Source organism: Enhydra lutris, unplaced genomic scaffold, assembly GCF_002288905.1.
Source record: "Enhydra lutris kenyoni isolate GAN:26980312 unplaced genomic scaffold, ASM228890v2 scaffoldscaffold75, whole genome shotgun sequence".
Taxonomy (NCBI): Eukaryota; Metazoa; Chordata; class Mammalia; order Carnivora; family Mustelidae; genus Enhydra; species Enhydra lutris.
In genome coordinates this window covers 3343988-3366299 of record NW_019154159.1, presented here as the reverse complement: position 1 = coordinate 3366299, position 22312 = coordinate 3343988, and the positions used below count along the sequence as shown (strand labels likewise).

General features: G+C 59.1%; 1 protein-coding gene across 6 annotated transcripts; it reads right to left on the bottom strand.

Annotated features, from left to right (window-relative positions):
- Nucleotides 1–1773: 1773 nt before the first annotated feature.
- LOC111160329 (C1q and TNF related 1) lies at nt 1774–20179 on the bottom strand. Of its 6 annotated transcripts, none has more exons than XM_022523354.1 (5): nt 19899–20179; nt 14433–14529; nt 6905–7070; nt 4426–4565; nt 1774–3857 (listed from the first exon to the last, which is right to left on the bottom strand). In XM_022523354.1, exons 1-5 carry the CDS (start codon nt 19938–19940, stop codon nt 3307–3309), a joined length of 996 nt encoding a protein of 331 aa, XP_022379062.1. In that variant the 5' UTR covers nt 19941–20179; the 3' UTR covers nt 1774–3306. The 6 variants fall into 6 exon arrangements, with proteins under 6 accessions (XP_022379062.1, XP_022379063.1, XP_022379064.1 ...); XM_022523355.1 differs by having other exon boundaries at nt 6905–7067; XM_022523356.1 differs by lacking the exon at nt 14433–14529 and having other exon boundaries at nt 19899–19942.
- Between the last annotated feature and the right edge of the window lie 2133 nt (nt 20180–22312).

The window sequence follows — 22312 nt, the reverse complement described above, 5'->3', positions numbered from 1 at the left end:
CGTACGATTTACAAATATTTTCTCCCATTCGGTGTTGTCCCTTGACTTTCTTAGTCATGTCCTTTGATGTCCAGAATTTTAAATTCTGGTGGTGTCCGAGTTATTTACATCCCCTGCATTACTTGGGTTTTGGTGTCACATCTAGGAAACTACCGCCTGATACAAGGTGATGATGATTTACAGCCATACTTTCTTCTCAGCCCTTATCTGGAGAACTTTGATCCACTTCGAGATAATTTTTATATATGGTGTAAGGTAGGGATGCCATCTGGAGGCATTTGGTTTTTTTATTATTTTCTGTTAACTTTTTGTTGTTGTTTTTCCAAGATCTGGGAGAGGGTCTCATTTTATTCCCGTTAGTAAGGCCCCAAAAAACCAGTTTGCCATCCCGCCGTTGCCTTTTCACGCACACACACACACACACGCACACAGATCCCATAGGATGGGGAGTGCACTCTCACGGCTCCCACCCCAGCTACAGTGTCCTGAAAGTTGTAGCATAAACAGTAATCTCCTTTGGCTGAGTGACCGGCTGTTTTTAAGCCCTTTTGCTATAACACTAGCATTGGTTTTGCGGGTGAGTTTATCAGGTCATTTCCAGGAACGGTTTGTCAGGGCCTTACTAGCTGAGGTCAGGGCTCCGCGGAAGGGGCCTGTACAAAGTGAGCAGTTTGGGGCACCTGGATGAAGCTGACCCATTCCTTCCGTGCTTCTTTGGGGAACACCCTCAGCCCCTCCTCCCAGCCGCGTAGAGGCCCTCCCTTCTTGCACGGCTGTGGCTCTGTGGGGTCTGCTTTCCATCTTACTGGGAGCAGAATTGCAGTGTCTGCCCGTTCCCGCCTGGCCCCAGCCAGGGCTGAGCACGGGCCGATCCTAGAACCAGGCAAGAGAAGGACGCCTGTTGCTGCCAGCCTGTTGGCACCACAGGAGCAGAGTGGCCTCCGCACTCCCAGCAAGGCCGGGGCCCAGGTCGCTAACCCAGCTGGCAAGCCGTGGGGAGAAGAGAAAGGAACATCTGCTCTTCACTTTTTGAGCGTGAAGGAAGCTCTTGGCAGGGGTGTTCAAGCCTGCAGGTCCCTGTAGGAGGTTGAATTGCAGCCCCTCCAAAAGGTACATGCGAGTCCTCGCCCCTGAGACCCATGACCGTGACCTTACTTGGAAATAAAGTCTTGTGCCGATGTCGTTAAGGACCTTGCGAGGAGATGCTGGGTTTAGAAGGGGCCCTAAATCCAATGGCAGATGTCTTAATAAGGGAAAGGCGAGGGAGGTGTGATGGGCAGGAGAAAGAAAGCCACGTGAAGACAGAGACTGTTGTGACTCAGCCACCAACCACGGAATCCCAGGGCCACCGGAGGCCATAAGGAGCAGGGAGGGGTCCTTCCCTACAGACAAGGAGGAAACCTGGCCACGTCAACACCTCCATGTAGAGGTTCTGGACTCTAAAGCTGCAAGAGAATAAATGTGTGTTGTTTCAAGACATCGAGCTTCTGGCCGTTTGTCACAGCAGCCCTGGGACCCTGGCACCCTAGCCCGCCCGCCGGCTGCTCGCTGGCTCCGGGAAGCACCGGGCGCCCAAGGAGACCACATCCAGCTCAGCCTGTAGAGCGCGTTCCCGTGAACCACAAGGCAGTTCAGGGCCCATCCTGTGCCCAGCTTTGTCCCCAGGTGCCCCGCGGCAGGCCCCCTGGCTTCCAGCGGACAGTAGGTGGGGTGCGGGGCCGGGGTGAGGAAGGAAGAGGGTTTGGTTCAAGGAGCAGACTGAGGAGGCTGTGATGCTGAGACACGTGGCTCCAAGTTTAATGTTTTCTGAAAGAGCATCGGGACAGCACGAAGCAGCGGGCAGCACTGGCGGGCCCAGAGAAACACTGTTTCCAAGTCTGACCAGCAGAAGCCCTTCAGAGGGAAGGATGTGCAGACCCCAGACCCGGTGGCCAGGCCCTGGGTGAGCAGAGGGATGGGGTCAAGATCAAGGGTCACCAGGTGGTGGGGAGGAAGGTTCCTGTAGGGGCTTCAGGGCCCGAGCAGGTAGGATGGGGACTCTGGCCCTGGGCGTTGATGGAGAGAGGCAGGGAAGGGCCGCCCGGCAAAAGCCAGCCACAGGCCAGAGCACCAACTCCAGGCGGCAGACGTCTACACCCCGCCTCAGAGAGAGGGTTCGGACTCCCGTGGTTGAGACATGCCTTCTGTCCTGGGCAGAGGGATGGTGCCCCATAGGGCCTCCGAGACAGTAGCTGGGAGCCTTCTAGCTCCTTCCGGCTCTGCCCCGCTCAGGGGCCTAGTGCAAGCCCCTTCCATGTTGTCTCAGGCTGCCGGTCAAAGAGGCCCGGGGAAGAGGCCTGGGACTGCCGAGTGTTGAACCCTCCGGGAAACAGGACTGGGAGATGGTTTGCAAGGAGGTTTGGTAGAAAATAGTATATAACCATGACCCTGCTACAAAACGAAGGTCCCAGTGCCTTCCGTGACAGACCGTCTTGGGAGGAGGGACGGCGACCCCTCTGGGAGGCCGACCTGTCTGGGAGGAGGGACACCCTGACAGCAGGGTCACCGGCATGAGGGCCCTGCACAGGGCTCCCGGTCAGCGTGGGGGAGTGGAGCAGAGCCGTGCCAGGATGGACGGCCGGGCAGTAGATACACGGAGCCTTGCTCCCCAGAGAAACGTCTGCAGATCCAGCGGCTCCTGAGGTCCCCGGCTGCTGTCAGGAGTCTGTGCGCCCCAGCGAGCCAGCTGCTTCTCTCAACCCAGAGACCCGCGGGCAAGGCCATGGTGCCCCCAGGACGTGGGCGTCAGTCCAGCTGCTGACCAGGAAGGCTCCTCCGCGGCCTAAGAGGGTCCCGCGCCCTCCACCCCATTCCCCGTGGCCCACAGCGTCTACTTCAGGTCTTCTGGAACATGCGAGAACAGCCTCCCCCAGGAGCCGGTGCAGCTGGAGGAGACCCAAAATGCGCACCTCCCTTCCCCACAGGGCTTACTTTGCTCCTTTCACAGACTTCAGCATTTCCCTCGGTCTTTCCAGCCACGGCCAACAAGGATGACTCTGGGACACCCTGCCACGTGGCGGCCGGCCCACGGGGTCGCCTACGGACTTGCGCACGGAGGGCAGCTGGACGCCCCGCCCCGGCAGGTACCTGCCCGCCGAGCCCACCCGGGAGCCCGCGAGGCCCGCAAGCGCAGCTGCTCCTGCTCCCCCTTCCGTGGAGGGCGTCGTGTAGGAGGCGGAAGCTGGGGCTGCGGGGCAGGGAAGCCAGGCCTGGGGGGCGAGGTGGGGGGGCAGGGAGGCTGCGGCGGGCGCGGCGCGGGCCGGCGGGCTAGGGCTCCGCCGCGTGCTTGACCAGGTAGCCGCTGAAGGTGATGTAGGTGTCGAACTCGTCGCTGAAGATGGCGTTCTCCCGCTCGCCCTTGAAGAGGCGCACCCACACCTCGTCCTGGTCCCGCAGCTCGAGCATCAGGCTCTGGCTCTGCATGATGCTGCGGTCGCTCACCTGGGCGTACAGGATCACCACCTCCTCCGCGTTCTTCATGATGTGCAGGTACGTCTCCTTCTGGTTCCAGGTGTGCACGTTGAGGCTGAAGAAGTAGATGCCCGGCACGTAGCAGTAGAACTTGCCCGTGAACATGTTGAAGTGGCCGTAGAGGTTCACGAACTCCGTGTCGAAGACCAGCGTCTGGTAGTAGTCGTTGCTGTGCAGCGGCTTCTTACGGCCCACCGAGAAGGCGGCGTAGTGGTTCTTGCAGCGGTCCCCGGGGGCCCCTATCGACCCCTTCTGCCCTTTGGGGCCCACGTGGCCCCGGGCACCCGCCGAGCCGGTCTTGCCGTACTTGCCTTGCAAGCCGCGGTCTCCCCGGTCACCTTTCTCACCTAAAGGGACAGGAAGACACGCGGCGTCAGGCCGGCTGACCCAACTGTGAGGACGGTTCTGTTTTCATCCAGAGGCAATCATTTGTTTTTCCCCCTCTGGAAAGCCCTGGCAGAGAAAAGGGAACACGGGGGTTTGTCCAAAAGCAGCAGGCACTGCGGCCAGCCCACGGTGGACTCCGAGCAAATGAGCAGCAGGTGGCAGGCTCGCCCCAGTGCTCTGGGGTGGGACCCGCAGGGCTGGGCCGGGTTATCTGGACCACGGGGCTGGGGGCCTTTCAGAAGGCCCGGCTGGGGGCGGAGGGGGCGGGGCACCGAGCCTCTAAACAAAGGTTAAGGAGGCTCCGGTGCAGCCCCAGGGCTGAGACCCTCTTCCGGCCCTGGTCCCGCGGGCCTCTTTCCAGTCTCTCCTCTTGGCAAGGGGGCAGAGCCTGCACCCCTAGAGGACAGCCTGCCTCTGCGCCGGCACTGTGGGAGCCGTCTACACCCACTGCCTCTTCTCCCCGCTCAGCACGGAGCAACCCCACCTCCCGTCCATGGGAAGGTCCCCTTGGCTTCATGGCCATCTGACCTTTCAAGATGGTGATGTTGATCTGTGGCACGGGGATAGCCTGGTACACGGGGGTACCAGGGTCACAGCAGCGGAAGCACGGGGAAGCTGCGGCCTCCTCCCCCCACCTGGGGCTGTGCTTTTCATGGTTTTCTTCATCCCTAAGGGAATAAAGGCGGTACAGGGAAAGCCATGAGCTCTCGGAGCTGGGACTTCCCCTCACTCCTGCAGCCGGAGGGTCTGGTCTACCTGCACGCCTTCCCTCTGTCTTGGAAGTGCCAGACGGCGTTCACTTTCCCTGGACAGGGACAGCCTTGGCTCTGGGCAAGCTCTGGGACCCTCCAGAAAGTTTCAGCAAGAGCTCTGCCTTCTGGTCATGCCAGTACTCGTAATGGAAACAATGAGTACAAAAACACCAATAATTTGAGCCCCCCCCCCGAAACGCAGTCTGCTTGGAGAGGTGTGCCCCTCCAGTAGGGGTTTCAGATGATGTGTGACCAAGCCGCGGGTCCCCTTTATGCGATGTCCAGAAGCTAGGACATTAAGATGACTCATTTGTAAATGCAAGGGCTCAGCTCCATCTTTAGGATTCCCTTGAGCTGCCGTGTTGGCGGCTGGACAATCCCCTCTGCTGTTTACTACCCACCCCTGAAGGACCGCAGGGTGGGCGGGGTGGCCGCTGGCGGCGGCTCCATGCTGCCACCTTGTGGCACCGCACTGTGCTGCACGGGCTCTTTCTGGCTCCCGCCCTAGAGCCTGGACATCTCAGAGACAGTCCCTCCTTCTCTGTGGCCGCTTCCTTCTCTACCTCTGCTCCTGCTCTTAAACCCCAGACAATCCAGGAAATGGATCTGTACCCCCTAAACACAGGCCTCCGAGGTGGTCCCCCACCTCTCACCGGAAGTCTCCATTGATGGTCTGCAAGCCCCACCAAGTTGATGTGTCCAAAAGTGTCGGCCCGTCACTCTGCCCCCGGAATCTTCTCTTTCCAAACCCTCTTCACGGCGCCATCACCAGTCGCCCAGAATGGACCCTTGGGTTCATTCAAGAGGCTTCTCTGGGCTCACGACCACGTTCTGAGGATCCCGGGGTCAGCCCCACCCCCCACGAAGGCACTTGCAGAAGCTGGGCCCTCGGGCCTCCCCATCTCTGGGGGACCATTGCCATTCTGAATGCTCTCCTGGAATCTGCCCCTTTCCACACCTCCCATCCCTCTTGTTCTCTGCCTCCTCCAACGCTCTTTCTGGAACGTCATGATATCGAACCCTCCCCGTGACATCCCCACCCCCTCATGATAATCCCTCGTGATTCCCTGTAGGATTAAGTGCACGAGAGACCCTTTCCCATCAGGCTCATCTCCCCTCCCCTTCCTGCCCTCTAGCACCAGCTCCACTACCCCAGGCCCACCTGGCATGGTCACACCCTCCTTCGGCACTTGGGATGCTCCCCAGGCCCAGGTATCCTTCAAGATGGGGACACTCCTGTGCTCAGTCTCTCCCACCTCCCCCACCGCCCCCAGCACTGCGGCACACCTGTACTGCAGAGCCTTCCTCCGTGCTCTGGCTCATGTGTGTCTGCATCCCCACAGCCTCAGAGTCCCTGGAGGCCAGAACTCTCATTCGTGCGTCCCTCCGGTGCCCCCAGACGGCCAGGTCGAGAGCGGGCACTCAGTGTTCATTGAATGAAAAGTGAGGAGAGGAGGAAGAGGAGGAGGAGGAGGAGGGGGAAGGGGAGGAGGGTGAGGAGATGATGGATGTCAGCGTGTCTCATATCACACTCTGAAGATAGCCTGAAGCCTTGGGTATCAAGTCAGCCCAAAACTCAAAATAATGAAGAAATTCAAAGCGTCAGCCTAGCTCCCAGGTGTCTAGGACCTCACATTCGGTGAGTGACAGTTTCCCGAGCAATCCTAAGCATTCTGTGCCTCCTTACAAAATACTCCAGATAGCCTGAAGTCTCTGTTCTCGAAGGTCACATCCATGAAGACGATGCCATTCAGGAGACATCATGACTTTCCGAGAAAAGCACCCCCTTCTCTGCCGGCCCTCGGCAGTCCTCTCCCGCCCGCAGCCTGATCAGATGGTCAGGGTCCCTGGGCCAGCTCACGGCTGCGTCCCTGCCTATACCTGCAGGTAGCACTCAGAGCCCTGAAGATATTCTCGAAGGACAAAACTAGGATAGAAGGACAAATGGAGGGCGGGGGGGGGTGCGATTTGGGGGAACTTTACCAAGGATGTGGCTGCAAAACCTTACAGAAACCCAATCCCTTTGGGGTTAGAACAAGATGGGTCACCACCCTCAGTTTCAGATAAGGCCCGGGGGTCACCAAGAGGAGAAACGGCAGGTCTGTCCTCTGGGACCAGTGTGTGCAAGAACCCTTCCTCAGCCTCGGCTATGGCCCCTTCGCATCCAGCCCTGAACGAACCCTCTGGGGTGCCCCGGACCCCAGGCTCCACCCACCGAGCCCGAGCTCCTGCCTCCGCACCTCCCCGTCTCTCACCTCACGGCATGGTCCAGCGGCAGCTCCTTGATCCCCTCCTGCTCCGGCAGCTCCTGGAGACCACGTGGCACACGGCCCAGCACCGGGCCACAGGCGAAGGCCAGCAACAGGCCACCCGCCAGCACAAGTCTCAGTCCCCGGGAGCCCATCGTCCCGCCGGTGCCTGCTGGGAAACACACCCAGGGAAGGACTCGGGCTGGGGCGGGCCCTGCAGAGCAGCAAGCCCGAGCTGGGTCCTGACCCACGAACCCCGGAAGGCTTCAGCCACCGCAGCTTCAGGGAGGCCGACCATGTGCACGTGCACTCACGCTCACACACACCCACACGTTCTCCCCACGCTCGTCCGTGCACACTCACACGTTCACACTCTCAACACGCATGTGCCGCGTGCGCACTCGCACACCTACATAGTCTCACACCGCCGCACGTGTGTGCACACGCACGTGCACAGCCACGTGCCGCCCCTGGGCTGGCGCCGGAGCTCTCGCGGGAAGCCCTGGACAGGCCCTCAGCCGGTACTGAGAACAGTCCTTCCAGAAAGACGTGTCCACTGTGGGTCCCCGGGGAGCCCCTTGGGGGCAGTGCCTGGACTTCAAATAGGCACAGCATCCCACCCCTTTCCACCGCTAGAGGCGTCTCCCCCAGCCAACTCGGGGAGCCTCTTCTGCCGTCTGGCATCAGCAGCCCCGCGTGCCTGGCTGTTTCGGGCGGGTGGGGAAACGTCCCCACTGCGGGGGTCGGTAACTGGTCAATCCCAACCCATCTTGGGATGGTTCAACACCTCACCTCGCAGGCCTAGTGGGGACACCAGTCCAACCCTCTCAGCAGCCCAGGGAGGGACGGAGGTCTGGGGGAGGAAGAACCACTGCGCTTGAATGCAGGTTACCAGCGGGGTCCAGGTTGCTACTGAGAGGCGTATCTCGAAAGGAATTAAAGGAAAATATCTGATTGTCCCTTAACTCCTCTTTTATGTTTAAGGACAGTTAAATCCCGAGACAGATTTCTTCCTCTAGTCAGTAATAGTCTACGCAAATGATAGTCTATGCAATCCTTCCATTGGCTGGGGGAGCCCACGGGCTGCCCTCAAACACCCGTCACTCAGAGAACTTCTAGCTGGTGCGGCATGGCCTTAGAGCTCCGTAGGTCAAATTTTGGGCTTTGTTTTTTACTCTGCACGTCGGTGGGCTCGCTGCTGTAGCACTGGAGAGTGGCTGCCCTGGGAGCCCTCCCTACCGGAGCCCCCATGCCAAGTCAGGAGAGCGTGGGGGAGGCAGAGAGCTGGGAACCCGAGGCCTGGGACAGAAACAGCGGGAGCCAGAGGCTCTCTGGATGGATCCTCAGACACGAGCTGAGCCTCTGAGCTGGGGAGGCTGCCTCCCCAGAAACCCCCTCCTCCCTTGTCACCCACACTTCCGCTGGGTCTTCAGTTCTCTGCATGGAGTGGATCAGCGGGGCCTCCCTAAGTCTAGGCTCTGTACCAACCAACCATCCCTCCTAAGCATCAGGACCCAGAGACCTGCCCAGTGGCCAAGAGACTACTTGGACCAGCAACCCCCCAACTCAATCTCTACGGTTCGTGTTTATGTGAATTTATAAAATATGTATTAAAGTTATCTACCTATCCATCCATCCGTCCATCCATCCGTCCATCCATCATTTCTCCTTGGCAGAGCATGGGTGGGTGACACCCTAGTCTGTCCCCACTCTTTAGCCACCTTGTACAGCACGCCTCAACCTGTGCTCAAGCTCCCTGCTTTGCAAACTTTCACGTACACACATACCACCTGGGAAATCTGGTTAAAATGCAGATTCTGATTCAGTGGGTCTGGGACAGGGCCTCGAGGGTCTGCATTCACAGAAAGTCCCAGGCACTGCCAGTTCTCCTCCGCCTCAGACCATACTTTCGAGCCCCGCTTCCAGCCCCTCCCCTAAACTCCTGGCATCTGTCCACCCGCACACATCCTGCCCCCTGCCCAGGAGTTCCCATCCTCTTCCTCTCTTCTATTAAAAACCAGCCTCGTAGGACCCACAGCCCCCCCCCACCCCCCGCCAAGTGCAATGCTGAGTCTCCCGGAATCATCTCAATTGACCCTTCTGATCTCGTTAGTCAGGGTTAGGTCTGAGAACATTTCCTCATTCATCATTCTTACCCCCCGCCCCCCACAGCAGCCTCAGCAGGGCCTGCGGTGAATCCTTCAAGGAGACAACATTCATTCATTATTATACCGAACTCACAAACAAGGAAACAGAGATGTGGAGAAGTTAGTTCATCAGCCTCAGACCGCCCCACCGGTAAGCCGGGGCTGGAGGAGGGTGGTGGACTTGACCTCAGCTGGCTTCCATCGATCCCATCAGTATCCTACCGGGTCCTCAAGACCCAGTTCAGGCGCCTCCTCTTCCTCCCGAGGCCTTCCCAGTCCCTCAGCTGCCAAAACCTCTCCATCCTCCTTTCAGATTTTGTTTTTCCGGTTGCCTCGTCCTGCAGTGTTTTGCTTGGCCGGTAAGACTGCACAGCAGACCCTGACCTCCTGGTCTTGCTCCTCTTGGACCCGCCGAGCGTCCCGCAGCACCCTGAATTTGGTCGCTCCTCGACAAATGTTTGTGATGTGGGATTTTCTAAAGTTGTTTATTTCCCCTTTTCTGTATTTCCTCTGTTTTTCCTTGGCACCTCAATAATGACTCTTTCTCCCCCCGCCTTGAGATGCCAGGCTTGCATCACTTGAAAGAAAAAGAAGGTTTCCTTTCTTCAAACATTTTTCTTTCCTGAATCCAAAGTAATATATATTCATTTTGGAAAAGTCGGGAAGGAGCCACAAACACACATGAATCTGATTCTGTCGTCCCCAGGGTTTCTCGACCTCCACACGCCTGGCGTTTGGGGCTGACTCACTGTTGTGGGAGCTTGTCTTGTGCATTGCAAGAAATTTACCAGCCACCCCGACTCCATGCCCTGTATCCTACTGACAACCCCGCCCCAGTTGGGACAGCCAAAAACACCTCCGGGCTTTGCTGCATGTACGCTGGGAAGGCAGAATTCCCCCTGGCTGAGGCTCAGGGTTCGACCCCCGACAGGAGCACCACTTGGCATGTTGGTCTGTCTCCTCCTACATAAGAGGGGATTTTCCTGACCTCGATCAGAAGCATTGGGGACCGGGGCCTTCGGGGTGATGGGATGAGTGGGGTGGACCCAGCAAGGAGTCAGAGGCACCAGGCTGGCAAAGTGAACAGCGACAGAGGGTGCTGGGTTCTTCTCAAGAACCTCCTTTTCGGGGCCAAAGCAAACCCTGAGTGAAGTCTTTCCTTCTCCAAAAATATCTGAAGAGTCATTTTACCAAGATCCACAGAAACGCCAGCATCATGACATTATGATCATTGTAGTCACTTTCGGGCAAAAACAGCATTGCCCAACATCCAACCAAATTTGGCTCCAAATCACTTTTAGCGATTTCCAGTGAAATGAAGTCACCTACAGAGGCCAAGGCTTTGCTCCCCCAGGAAGGTCGCTCAGAAGACCACGCTGCTCCCAGCAAAGGTGGGGCGGGGAAGGCTCCGCCGGTGCTGTGTAACCCTCACCGTCTGGCCCACACGGTCCAGCCTCCAGGCTGCCTTGCGGTCAAGGCATCTGAGGCCAATTACAACGTGACTCAAGTTCCTGACTTGTCTTTCTCAAACGCAGTGAAGAAATTCATTTGCCGAATCCCATGGCCACTCCATGGACACCTTTTTCCTCCTACTCCCTGCCCCACAAGGCCCGCCGCCCTCAGCTGCTCTCCCCTTGGCGCTCCCCTCTGCTTCAGCTTAACCTCCCCCCAACAAGGAAGAACCCCCTTTGCAGGACTGGGGTGGGGGTGCCCGAGGGGAGCTGGGCCACTTACAGGGTCAGAGAACGCGTCCTCGTTAATAATCGGCATCCCTCCTCTGACCTTTTCTGGACGCGGGGTGAAACCTTCAAGGTGACAGTCTTCAGACCCAGACTGCAGTTCCCCGGCGTCCGTCCGAGATCCGTCCCACCCCCCGTCCATGCTGCCCTGCTGGGATCAGCCAGGAAACTTCTAGAGCCCGGCTGCCACATGTCTGCCTTTGTCCACGATGCCACACCCAGACCAGGGCCATCTGGCAAAAGCATCTACAAACATGGTTTTCCCTCTTCCTTAATCCTCAGCGGATGACCAGCTGTTCTGGGAGGCAAGAAGCCTAGAATCTCCCTGGATTAGAAGCAGCTTAGAAGACAAGCCGTTCCCTCCCTTTCACCAGAACATCTCGCACGGGCCTGGCTCCCCGAAGACCCATGATGTGCCCGGCCTTGTGTCGGAGCTCGGGAGGGAGTGATCCTGCCAGAAACAAAACTCCCTCCCTGACCTCGAGAAGATGACCGTCCAGTGACAAGACGACGGGTGCTGGATCGCGGCTCAAGACAGTACAGCGAGCACGGGAGCAAGGTGGTGAGCGGGTAACGAAGCTTCGAGGCCTTCTCGGTCCAGGAGACGGCCTCTGGGCCACGTGCCTTTCATTTTAAACCAATTAAATAAAACGAAATTCGAAGCTGAGGGCCTCGGCCACACCACCCGGATCCTGAGCCATGGGGGCGGTCATCAGCAGCCGCCATGGTGGACAGCACGGGACAGAGCGTTCCGATCATGGCTGGGAGGGCTGTGGGACCAGATGGCATCAGCGGGGGAGGAAGCTGGGCTAGGCACAAGCAGCCAGCCAGGAATCTGGGAGTCATTTGGGCTCCTTCCTCTCCTGCCGCCAGGCCACATCGGATCAGTTACCCACCCCCTTTAATACCTCCTGAAGGTCTCTCCTCCTTTCCGCCCTTTGCCTCTACGTGATGCTTTCCAGGAGCTCTGGCTGGGGCCCAGACCTCAATATACCCAAGACAAATATCTTTGCCTGGCTTTTCTAGGGCCTGGACGTTACCCGAAAATCTTACGCGTGGCTCCCGCGGAAGTTTGGCTAAGACGGGACTTTTCTCCTACACCTAATGGCTTCAAGGCCAAGAACGCAACTCAGCGTGGCATGGGATCCCTCCTTGTTTCCACGTGGCATCAACTGCGCTCCCACGGCCGGGGCCCCCTCCGCACACCCGCTCCCACCACCTCCCGCTCTCCGGCATCCTCCCAGCCAGAAAGGAAACTCCAAGGCTGCCCCTCTCTCTGCTCTGACATCTGGGGGAACTCTCCCACGGGGGAGCTCAGAACTCTCCAGCTGTCCCAGGAAGCCTGCTCGGGTTAGGTCCCGGGGTGCCCAGGAAGGAGAGAGCGCCGTGTTGGGGTGTCCCTCTGGCCCTAATGAGCATCACGTGACCCCTGCTTTCCTTCCCCAGAAGCCATTCATCACGCTAACTTTCCTCTTACCAGACTCCTCTGGTGACAGGAAGGAGGGAGGCCAAGGGACTTCCAGGTGATGAACGACGTTTGCTCACCGATTCCAGAAGCCCACCGAAAATCTAATTTCCCCTTCTATAGCCGGGCAGCACAGCTGGCCCCAGACCCTCCATGCTTCCCCCGCTCCCACCCACCCCGCCCTGTAAAGGAGGCAGCGGTGGGAGCACGAGGACCCCTTATTAAAGGGACTACGGTCGGTTCCTGGCTGGAGCCCATGCCACTTGCTGAATCTCTCTTTTCCCTTCTCCAGGGAGCTTCTGTCTGGCTTAGAGAAGAAGGATATTTTTTTTAAGGTTTTGGTGCTTATTTGGTGACCTCCAAAGCACACGGCCAGGGATGGAGACGGAGTCTTTTGGGGGCTACTTCCTGGTTAATAAGCAAGGGCTCCCTCTTCCCTGCCTAGCAGAGACACCTGGTTCGGGACAGAACAGTACAGAAGAGAGAAGGCAAGAGGTAACCCCCCCATCCTAAAACATCTCCATCTCTTCTGGAACAACGGGGCCTTGGCAAGGAAAGGCTCACCTGGCTTCTGCCCCTGCCCGGCAAACAGCGGGACCACGTGGGCTGCAGGCGTCGGGCCTCCGGGGGCACCTGGCCAGCCCAGCCTCTCCAGCTCTGAGTCGGTCCCGGTGCAAACAAAGACCTCCTTGACTAGAGCACTGTCCTTAGATCACCTCCCAGCTGCCAGGCCTTGGGCTGCAGGCTCGCCTCTGCTTTGAGAACTGCCGGAGAGAGAAGAGCCCCGACAGCTCGTGCGGTGCCGTGAGCCTGCTCTGCAGGTGGCCTGGCCCAGGGCCCACTTCCCCACAGCGGGGACGCCCTCAGGGTCTGACTGCTCCGGAGACGGAGGGAGGGGAGAAGCCAGAGAATGCCACCGCCTGCGCCCGTCCCTTTACAAGCTGTACTAGTGTCTTCCATTCTGGGGCCTAGACATCATCCCAACATCTCACAGACACCCCCGAGGAAGCATGGCAGAAGATAGAACGCTGTCCCACACCAAGTGGCTTCTCAGTCATGAATATAATTTAGCTCACTGTGCAAACAGTGCCAGGCTGGCCTCCTTCTCTTTGGTCCCCGCTCCGGCTCAGCCTATCCCCCAGCATCTGTCCTTTACCGTCTCCGCCTCAGACACGGTGTCTCCCAGGCTGTGGCCTCGGCCATCAGCTCCTCCCTTTTCGAAACACACTTTTCTATCACTTTCTACAGTGACAGCTCCCCAGTCCTTGTCCCCACGCCGGCCTGGCCGAGGAGTGATTGGCCCATGCCCCCCAGAACAATGTGGCCACTAGCCCCTGGGGCCAGTTAAATTTGTTAAAATTAAGCAAAATGAAGAATTCGGTTCTCAGCCACACCAGGACGAGGTAGGGGGCTGCCCTCTCGGACAGCACCGCGGGAAAACATTTCCATGATGGCAGAAATTTCCATGAGACAGCTCGGGTAATCTGTCTTCTGAACACAGCTCTCCGCTCGGACCCCTGCTCTCCCACCTCGAACCCCATTTAACTCCGCTCCTGTCCCCACCATACCTGCTTCTGAGGCTACAGCCACCGCCCGCTCACACGGGGGCCCCAGGCCAGAAATCTAGGGGCCACGCAGACCCTGCCTCTCATGCACCTGTCACCTCTCATCCGTCACCCAGCCTCCCGAAGGCCTCCGGTCCTCTCACCCCGGCCCATCACCTCTTCTCAGCCACCCGCTGCTCTGTCTCTCCTCCGTCCTCCCACCTGCTCACCAGAGGCACCTGGCGGAGCTGCCAATGTGAATTCCACCCGGGGCTTAAGAGGCTTCCCGTGACAACAGGAAAAATGTTTAAACCTGCAGCTTCACCACCGGGCTTCTGCCTTGCCTCTGGCCACGTCGCCGCCCCACTCCAGCCATCTGGAGCTGCTCACGGCTCTGCTTCCAGCCCCAGCACCCGCCGCAGGCTCTCCTCCGTCTGTCCCTTCCCCCAACACCTTCTCCAGCCAGCATGTGCTCTTCAGAGCCCAGCCTGAGGGCACCCCTCCAGGAAGGCACTGCCCCAGCATCCGGTGGCTCTAGCCCCTTGCACCAGGAGCCCCTCCCAGGGAGCGTGTCTGCTGTCCCATGTGTCCCCAGCGTCGGATGTCTGATGTCCCACCCTGATGGAACTCCGCACTCACCTTTCTGCAAAGCCAACGTGCAAACAGGACTCCAGGATCCCACACTTCTTGCTAGGGCCTCAGGGCGTTCAAATCTCCCTCTAGCTCCTGGGGGGGGCTATTTGGGGAGAGAGGAGGGAAGGGGGGAGAGTGACCCAGGGTGGGCTCTGGAGTGCGGTGGTCGCAAGGCTGAATCCTGGCGTGGCCATCCAGTCATCTTGCCCTCTTATCTGCGCTCAGAAAGTCTACTTCCTAAGGGCTATGACCCCTTGCCTCCATTACCAAGGTCACAAGTCACTTAACCACGAGAAGCGTGCTTTGTGGAAAGGCAAGTAAATAAGTAAATAAGCACCTGGGGGGAGGGGAAGCTCCAGACTGTAGTGCCAATTAGCGACCTCGGTTCATAGATGCCTCTCCGCTAATCAGAGAGATCTCCCCGACGAGTGAAGGCTGAGTCGAAAACACACACACACCAGCGCACGTCCGTGCACCCGGCTGCCGAGATCTGATCGGCCACCCACCTGGCCACCAACAGCAATTATCCCCGGGGTGATGAAAATAGGCATGTTTGCCATTTTCTTATTTTGGCTTCTCTGATGTTTTTCCTCTCTAGCAGGCACATACTTTTTTGCATTAAGTACACACTATTTTCCACTTAGAACAATGACGAGTGAACCCCACCCTGGGGACACAGAGAGCATTTTGTGTATCGCAGGGGATCCGACTCCAAGTGAAGAGAAGGAGGGGCTTGGGGACAAGCAGGGCCGCCTGGAGTGTAAAGTCCAAGTACTGAGCTGGGGGCCGGGGGCACAGTGCAGTAAGAAGGAGATACAGCCTCCCCACCTCGGCCCCCCTGGGGGAGCAGAACCCCTGGAGTTACCATGGGTATGGGTTAGGCCAGGGAGGGCCACCTAACTTGGACCAGAGCCAGGCCTGGTGGAGAAATCACTGTTTCCTAGGAGGGGGGATTTTTTCTGTCCTTGACACGCCTTTCGCTGGTGGTACTTGCCGCGGAGTCCGTGGAACCAAGGAAGCCAAGTCCTTGAGCCCATCCTTAGGAACCCTGTGCAACGGCCCGGGAGTTAATGAGCCCAGGAGCAGCCCCGTCATTGGCACAAGTTCCCTACGACCGTTGACGGAGGCTCCTGCCTTTCTGGGCGTCCACCTGCGTTGCTCCCTGGGCAGGAGCTGACCAGTGGCCGTGGCGTTTGTCCCCGGGGAATTTATCCGCCAGCCAAGCCCTTCCATTCATGCACATTCAGCCGACGACTGAGCACCTGTGTCGGGCACGGCATGGGGCATGGGCGTCCATGACAACCATGGTCCCTGAAGCCATGTGCTAAGATCTCCCTGTCCCAGGCTGCCACCTTAAACCCTATCCCCCTCCCAGTTGAATTCCTTTGGATTTAGGCACAGAATCACCAGGAAACACCCCCACCCCACCCCTTCCCTCAAAATGTCAGCTGTGCGTGCGGGAAGTGTGGCCCATTGAATGCGCATTTTGAGAGCCTTGCTGTCACAGGGTAGAGGCACACAGCCCGCCAGGGAGCTCCGAAAAGGAGAAGGAGGGGGAAGCCCACACCCGGCCCCCAGTGCACTCCGAGAACGCTGGGTTGCGGAGAGACCCGTGGCCAAGCACAGCTAGCAGGAACCAAAGTGTACAGAATTGGCAAGGGGGGCAGCATGGGTGCTCTGTGTCTGCCCATCCCCGGGGGTCTGCCTGGGGGTCAGGCTTCGGTGGAGCCTCCAGCGGGGGCTCCTGCAGAGAAGGAGCTGAAACTGGAGAATGTGGGAGCAAAGAAGGGAACACAGAGGGGAAGGTGGCCTAGGGCCCCGCTCCCCTCCCCAGCGGCCCGGGGCTAGCTCTGCGTGCCCTTCAGGCCTCCTTCTCAGGGGCTCGTCTAGCCAAGCCCATGGCCACTTCACAGAGCCATGCGTCTTGCTCTCATGGCTGTGTCCTCGTGGGGAAGGAGGGAGTCCGGAATGCCAAAAGACCTGAGAGCCCCCAGGCCACCCCCAAACCCACCCAGACCCACCCATCTCTCACCGGAACCCACTTCTAGACTCCTCGCAAGGAGAAAGGGCCTGAGTGTTTCTGCGCACACCCCATTCCCCACGTCTCCAGACCAGCCCCAGAAACCTGCAGGGCAAAGTCGCAGGGCCCAGCCCGACTTCTGGCACGCCCTTGCCTGCAAATCCGCCAGGGCTGGCAGCTCTCCCAGGCAAGGTCTTCTTCCTTCCCTGGTCCCCAGGATAGAGGGCGGCTGCTAACCAGATGGTCCCACTTGGGGTGGGGGTGCAACCCCAGGCAAAGGTTTTGGGGGATTCCGCAATATGGCTTTAACGGGGGCCAGCAACAGCCTTTAACCGAGCCCCAGGCACCAAGGACTTGACTTCCCCACTCCCCCAACTCCCCCACTGCCTTTCCCGCCCGTCCGCCTCTTTTCCCGTCCTCCCTTCCCATCCAGCCTCCCCGCCTGCGGTCTCCAGCTCTGCTCCATCTTGTTTCAAGGAAAATTCCTACAGGAGCCAGGGAGATGGTCAGACACTAGGCCCAGCCTGGCCCACGGCCATCCCGACAGCCATCCTGGACAGGGCGGGACGCCCCCGGAGGACTGGCTGGACGCCCCAAGAGGAGCTGGAGAAGAGGCTGACTCCAGGGGCCTGCAGGGCAAGCCAGAGACACCCCGGTGGGCAGTAGGGGGCCTCCGTGCCTCTGCCCACACCCGTCCCACTTTAAGCCTGGTCCTGGAAAGAAGCATGGGTGAAGATAAGAGGCTAAAAAGGATGCTGGGAGCTCTTGTCTCCTGCTCACGGGACCACTCCATTGTCACAGCAGAAGCCCACAGCCGAGCTTGCAGAGCGGGAAGGGAGCCGGCAAGCCCGCTTCCCCACATCTGTGCCAGAGCACAGGGCCGACCTGCTGGGCCGAGAACCCAGGCACGGATCCCCTGGCAGGGCCCCGAGAGTCCCAAGTCCCAGGCTTGCTGGGTTGCCCCGAGAGAGTGGGCCAAAGCGCCTTGTGCGGGCTTTGATGATTCTTTCCCAGATTGTTCTCCAAGTGGGCAGACCGAGCGTGGAGTCAGTGGGACACCCACGGTCCTGCCCAGGGACTGCCTTGTCTCACTTGACTTTAAGAAAGAGAAGACAGATTTCAGCAGGTAAAAACAGGAAGAAAAAATTTAATAACCCTAGGCCCACGCAGTAGTTACACCACCAGGACGAAGCGCGGGGGCGGGGGGCATCACCTCCACGTAAATATCCGTGGGCTCTCAGGGCCGGAGGCGAGGCTGCTTCTGAAACGCCCATTTTCCCCGCCCATTTTCCTCTCCGGTGGCTCGGCAACATGGCCTCAGGCACGAGGACCCTTCCACTCTTCTTCCCTTTATGAGCCATTGCTGCCCCCCGGGGGCCCTGGAGTCTCAGCCGCCCCCAGTTCTAGAACAGGGTCCCCCGCACGGGGCCAGTCTCAGCAGACAGAGCCCCAAGGGCAAGCTCATGTCCGGTGAGGACGCCCAGCGGCACGACTGTATCTACAAAATTCTTTTCATCCTTGTTTTGATGGGTGAAGTTCAGTGCCAGGATATTTGGTTTATGAGTCATGCTAATTACAGCTTGGGGGGAGGAGGGCTGGAGGCACCAGGAAGAACAACAGAAAGAAGCATGTTCTGAAAAAAATTATGCTGTGCTGGTTGCCCTGAATAGGGAGGTTTACATCCCAGGAATGAAGAGGGAGCTGGCTGTGCCCCTCTCTGGGACCATGTCAGCTTCTCACCACCCACCTGCGCGGGCGCCCCTCGCTGGCGGGCTGCACCTGTCTCTCTGGCCGGGGGGCAGCCCCCCAACACCTTCTGCACCCGCACTTCTCTGTCTCCCTGACCTCTTGCTCATGGGAAGCACTGCCCTTGGCATCATAAGAGGCTCAAGATGGGAGAGGGAGGAGGCCAAGAATAGGAGGAGAGGGTGGGGTCCCTGGGAAACAGTACCCGGCTGTCCTTCCTGCCCCCGGGCGCTTTCTCCCCGGATAACTGGGAGGCAGATCAGCCTTCGCTTGGAGAGCTGTTGACCCTTGAGCAAGTTACACTCCTTCTCCGGGCACTGAGATGCTGGCCTTCCAAGGGGATCCTCCACGAGTGTGCATGGGCCGGTCAGGAGCCTCTCTGAGCTCTTCAGCACTGAGAGTGCCACTGATAGGATCTATGGGAATTGAATCCGCATCTGCCCAGCGCCTGCCGTGCGGGACACACACGCACACGCGTGTGCACACACAGCACTCACCCCAAGCTCCTCTCAGCTCTCAGGTCGAGAGGGAGAGTGGGAAAGGGAGACGGGACAGGATAACTCAAGCCTCAGCCCCCATCGCCCCTTCCTCTTCTCGCCTGTGGGGACACGGAGCAGGCCTCTCCCTGCAGCACACAACCGTCAAGTGCATCTGTTTGCAACCTCACATGTGGGACTGACTGCGTGCTTTCCTGCTCTATAAAAAGCAAAGGCCTGGCAGCCCTGGAGGACCTCACATCCTCCCCTGGGGACCCAGGATGTAGCTAGTGGTTGAGAAAACTCAGTTTCTCAGGACACGCCTCATCTCCAAAGCTCGGAAAGCAGCAGCTCCAGTGTGTGGCACTAACCTCCATTCCTGGAAACTCCGTGAGATGGAAGAGCCCGACCAGTCACAGAGGGAGGCCGCTCCCTCCCTCCCTTCCAAGTGGACGGAGAGGGCCCATAGGTGCCCACAGAGGACACGGGGCTGCCCAGGAGTCAGCACGCTAGGAACCAGCCTAACACAATGTGGGTGCCCGGGGCAAGTGGGAATCACACCCGTCCCCGTGGAATGCCTAAAACAACAGAGCAGTACGTGGGGTCTCGACACAGAGGTCCAGAGGCTCACGGGCCCAGATGACTCAGTCCCAGGCCAGAGATGGTTCTCGAGTGGTTTGGGAAGCTCAGGAGGGTCCCCAGGGAAAGGGACATGATATTCCCCTGTCCACGCTGAATCCCCTCCAGGAACACCAAGGCCATTAGATGCGGAAGCCAAAGTCAGCATTTCCTGTTTTGTGTGGGGTCCAAACGGGCCCCCGGCTGGGCTGGGCAAACCTGTCTCTGAGGTGATCCAGGCAGTATCGGGGTTGGGGACCCCACCTGGGACGGAGGGCCCTGGATACCATTCCTTTTCCTCTCATGCCCAGAGAAGGGTGCAGCAGGATACACAGTCCACAAAGAAGAGGCCGGCACAATCATTCCTGACAGCATCCGGCCGCCACAGAGCCCCGGCCCAGCGGGAGACGGAGCCCCCGCCCCCCGCCCGCAGGGCACATCCCGGCGCCCGCAGGACCAGCCCCGCAGCTCCCAGGCTTTCTGCCCCTTGCCACCACTGCCACCCTGGCCCCTCCCACTCTGCTCTGGCAACCACCGCGCCAAAGCACCGAAGCCCGGAGCAGGAGCAGAGCAGCCCTGCGTCCCGTCCCACCCGCCGGAGCCCCCACCTACCTCCAGCCCGCGTCCTGCAACGGCCTCTCGGGCTTGGAGCATCTCCCGGCGGCGGGGCCTCCTCCCAGCCAGGTCGCGGGAAGAGCAGACTTGTCAGAGGAGAGAGCCAGGAGGACGGAAAAAGTCCTCTGGGAAGAAGGTGCAGAGGGGGGCGGGTGCAGGCAGCAGCGGGTCCCCTGCCTTCCCGGCACGGCACCGTGACCTCCTCCGGTCCAAGGTCTCTCTGGCCAGAAGCGCAAGCGCGGTTTCTCGAAAGTAAGGGAAGAGACAAGAAAGCAGGACAGACTCGTAAAAGCAAACCCCAGCCAGATGTGAGCAGGGCGCGAGCCTCCAACGCTCCCAGCGCACATTATCCAAACAGCAGCCGCTGAGGATTAACTGTGTGGTGCCCGCGGGCAGGGGAGAGCCGTGCTGCCCTCCTCCTGGCCACCCTGGGGAGCCGGCCCAGCCTGGGGGGCACGGGGGACCCATCCCAGCCTCTGGAGGTCCTTCCAGGTGTGGAGGCGGCTGGGGGGTCCAGGACAAAGAGGGTGGGGGCCCCCGAGTTGCTGGGTGGTAGGGGATGGGTTCCTAGGAGCCCAGGGGGCACTTGTTGCCAACGCTGTGGGATCGAGTCCCCAAACGGTGGCAGACCTGGGACACACTTTCAGTCAGAGGCTCCCTGCTGGGGTCCAGGGACCACAGACCGGTTTTGGAGAATCTGTGACCCCCGCCCCCAACCAATGCAAAGTTGTGTGTGCGTGCAAATGTTCACTGGGGGATGGGGAGGATCTACTGCTTTGACTGGATTCTCAGAGAGCTCTGTGATCCAAAGGTTAGGAAGCCCTGGCTGGAGGCGCAGATTTTCCAGAGGACAGTGTGGCCGCCTGGGTAGGGCCAGGAGGGACGTCAGCATTGCTCGGCCTCTATCAGACTCTGGTTCCTTGATATGAAAAACAGGCCTTTTCCTCGTCTTAGACGCAAGCTCTAAACGGGTTCCCCCAGCCCTGCCTCGCACCCTGATAGCCGCTCCCAGCTTCTACGGAGCTTCCCGCGTCAGGCTGGTCGCCGTCCCCAGACTGAGTCAGAACGGTTGGTTCTCCCCGAGTGGCTTGGATGTCACACCTGCAACTCGGGGACTGTCACCATCGCTGCTCCCAGGGGCCTCTCTGCCTGGCTACGTGCGCACAGGAGATGTAGAAACGGGGGTGCTCATTTGAGATGTTCTGGGGAAAACACAGACGACGGCACGCTAATCTCTCTTGCCTTGGAAACTCCTTCCTGCTGCTGCTCCCCATGTCTGCCCGAAGGGCTGAGAAATCAGGTGGAAAGGGGGGGCCTGCAGACCTCCCACCCAGCAGGCGCAAGGAGCGCCGGCTCTGGGTGGCAAAGCCAGGAGGGCCCAGCGGCTGCGCCAGAGACACGGGCCACCCGCGGGCTCCCGTGGAAAAGGGAGAGATGCCTTGATCCCTGAGGGGCCCTGGAGAACTTCAAGGACACTGGCAGGATCACGTAAATGTGTCTCCGTCGGAGATGGGAGACGCTCGGGAATCATTCACATCTTTGGCACGTGCCTGAGGCTTGGCAAAACTCACATCCCTGCTTGCTTATCGACACAGGAAACCCAGAGATAAGCTCGTCTTGGTTCCTGCGCACTTTCCTGGCCAACAGGACCCAGGCCTAGCACACTGGCTGACCTTCCCCTAGCGGCTCTGTCCTTAGGTGGCCTTCACAGCAGGGATGCCCGGGGGGAGACACACAAGAAAAGCAAGAGAGACAAGTAGGCCACGTCTCTGTGCAGCCCCTGCCAGCCCTTCGTCTGGGGCCTTAGACAAGCCGTGTCTTTCTCAGAACTCCTGTGAACCAAGAAACATCCTGGATGTGATGGGAAAGCCTCCCCCTCACCCTTCCCCGGAGGCCCAGGGCTTGGGAGTCCTGGAGCCGCACCAGGACACAAGGCTGGGCACGTGGCTTGGAAGAAAAACAGATAAAGAGATTTGCCCCTTTCTTTATCCCATCCGAGATGGCTTTAGTGTTGAGGAACTGGAAGACAGTTATCTTTTTTTTTAAGATTTTTTTTTTTATTCGTTTAAGAGAGAGGCAGAGAGAGAGCACAAGCAGGGGGAGAGACAGCCAGAGGGAGATGGAGAAGCAGGCTCCCCGCTGAGCAGGGAGCCCAACGTGGGGCTCAATCCCAGGACCCTGAGATCATTACCTGAGCCGAAGGCAGACGCTTAACCCTCTGAGGCACCCAGGTGCCCCTGAAAGATAGTTATCTTAGAGATAATTAAAAGACAGGAATCCAGAGGCCCAATGGAGAGAAGAGTTCTAGAAACACAGCCAGTCAATGACCCTGACTTCTAGCGGCAACTGCTCGTTCTAGCCAGAGGCTTTACGTCCTGAGCCTGAGACGGCAGGGGGCCTTAGTCTCCTTG

Coding starts and splice junctions, on each gene's coding strand:
- LOC111160329 (XM_022523354.1), bottom strand. CDS start 19,940: ATGCTCCAAGCCCGAGAGGCCGTTGCAGGACGCGGGCTGGAG. Junction 14,530..19,898: donor TTGCAGGACGCGGGCTGGAG/GTAGGTGGGGGC, acceptor CTCCCCAAATAG/CCCCCCCCAGGAGCTAGAGG. Junction 3,858..4,425: donor CAACATCACCATCTTGAAAG/GTCAGATGGCCA, acceptor CTGTCCCTTTAG/GTGAGAAAGGTGACCGGGGA.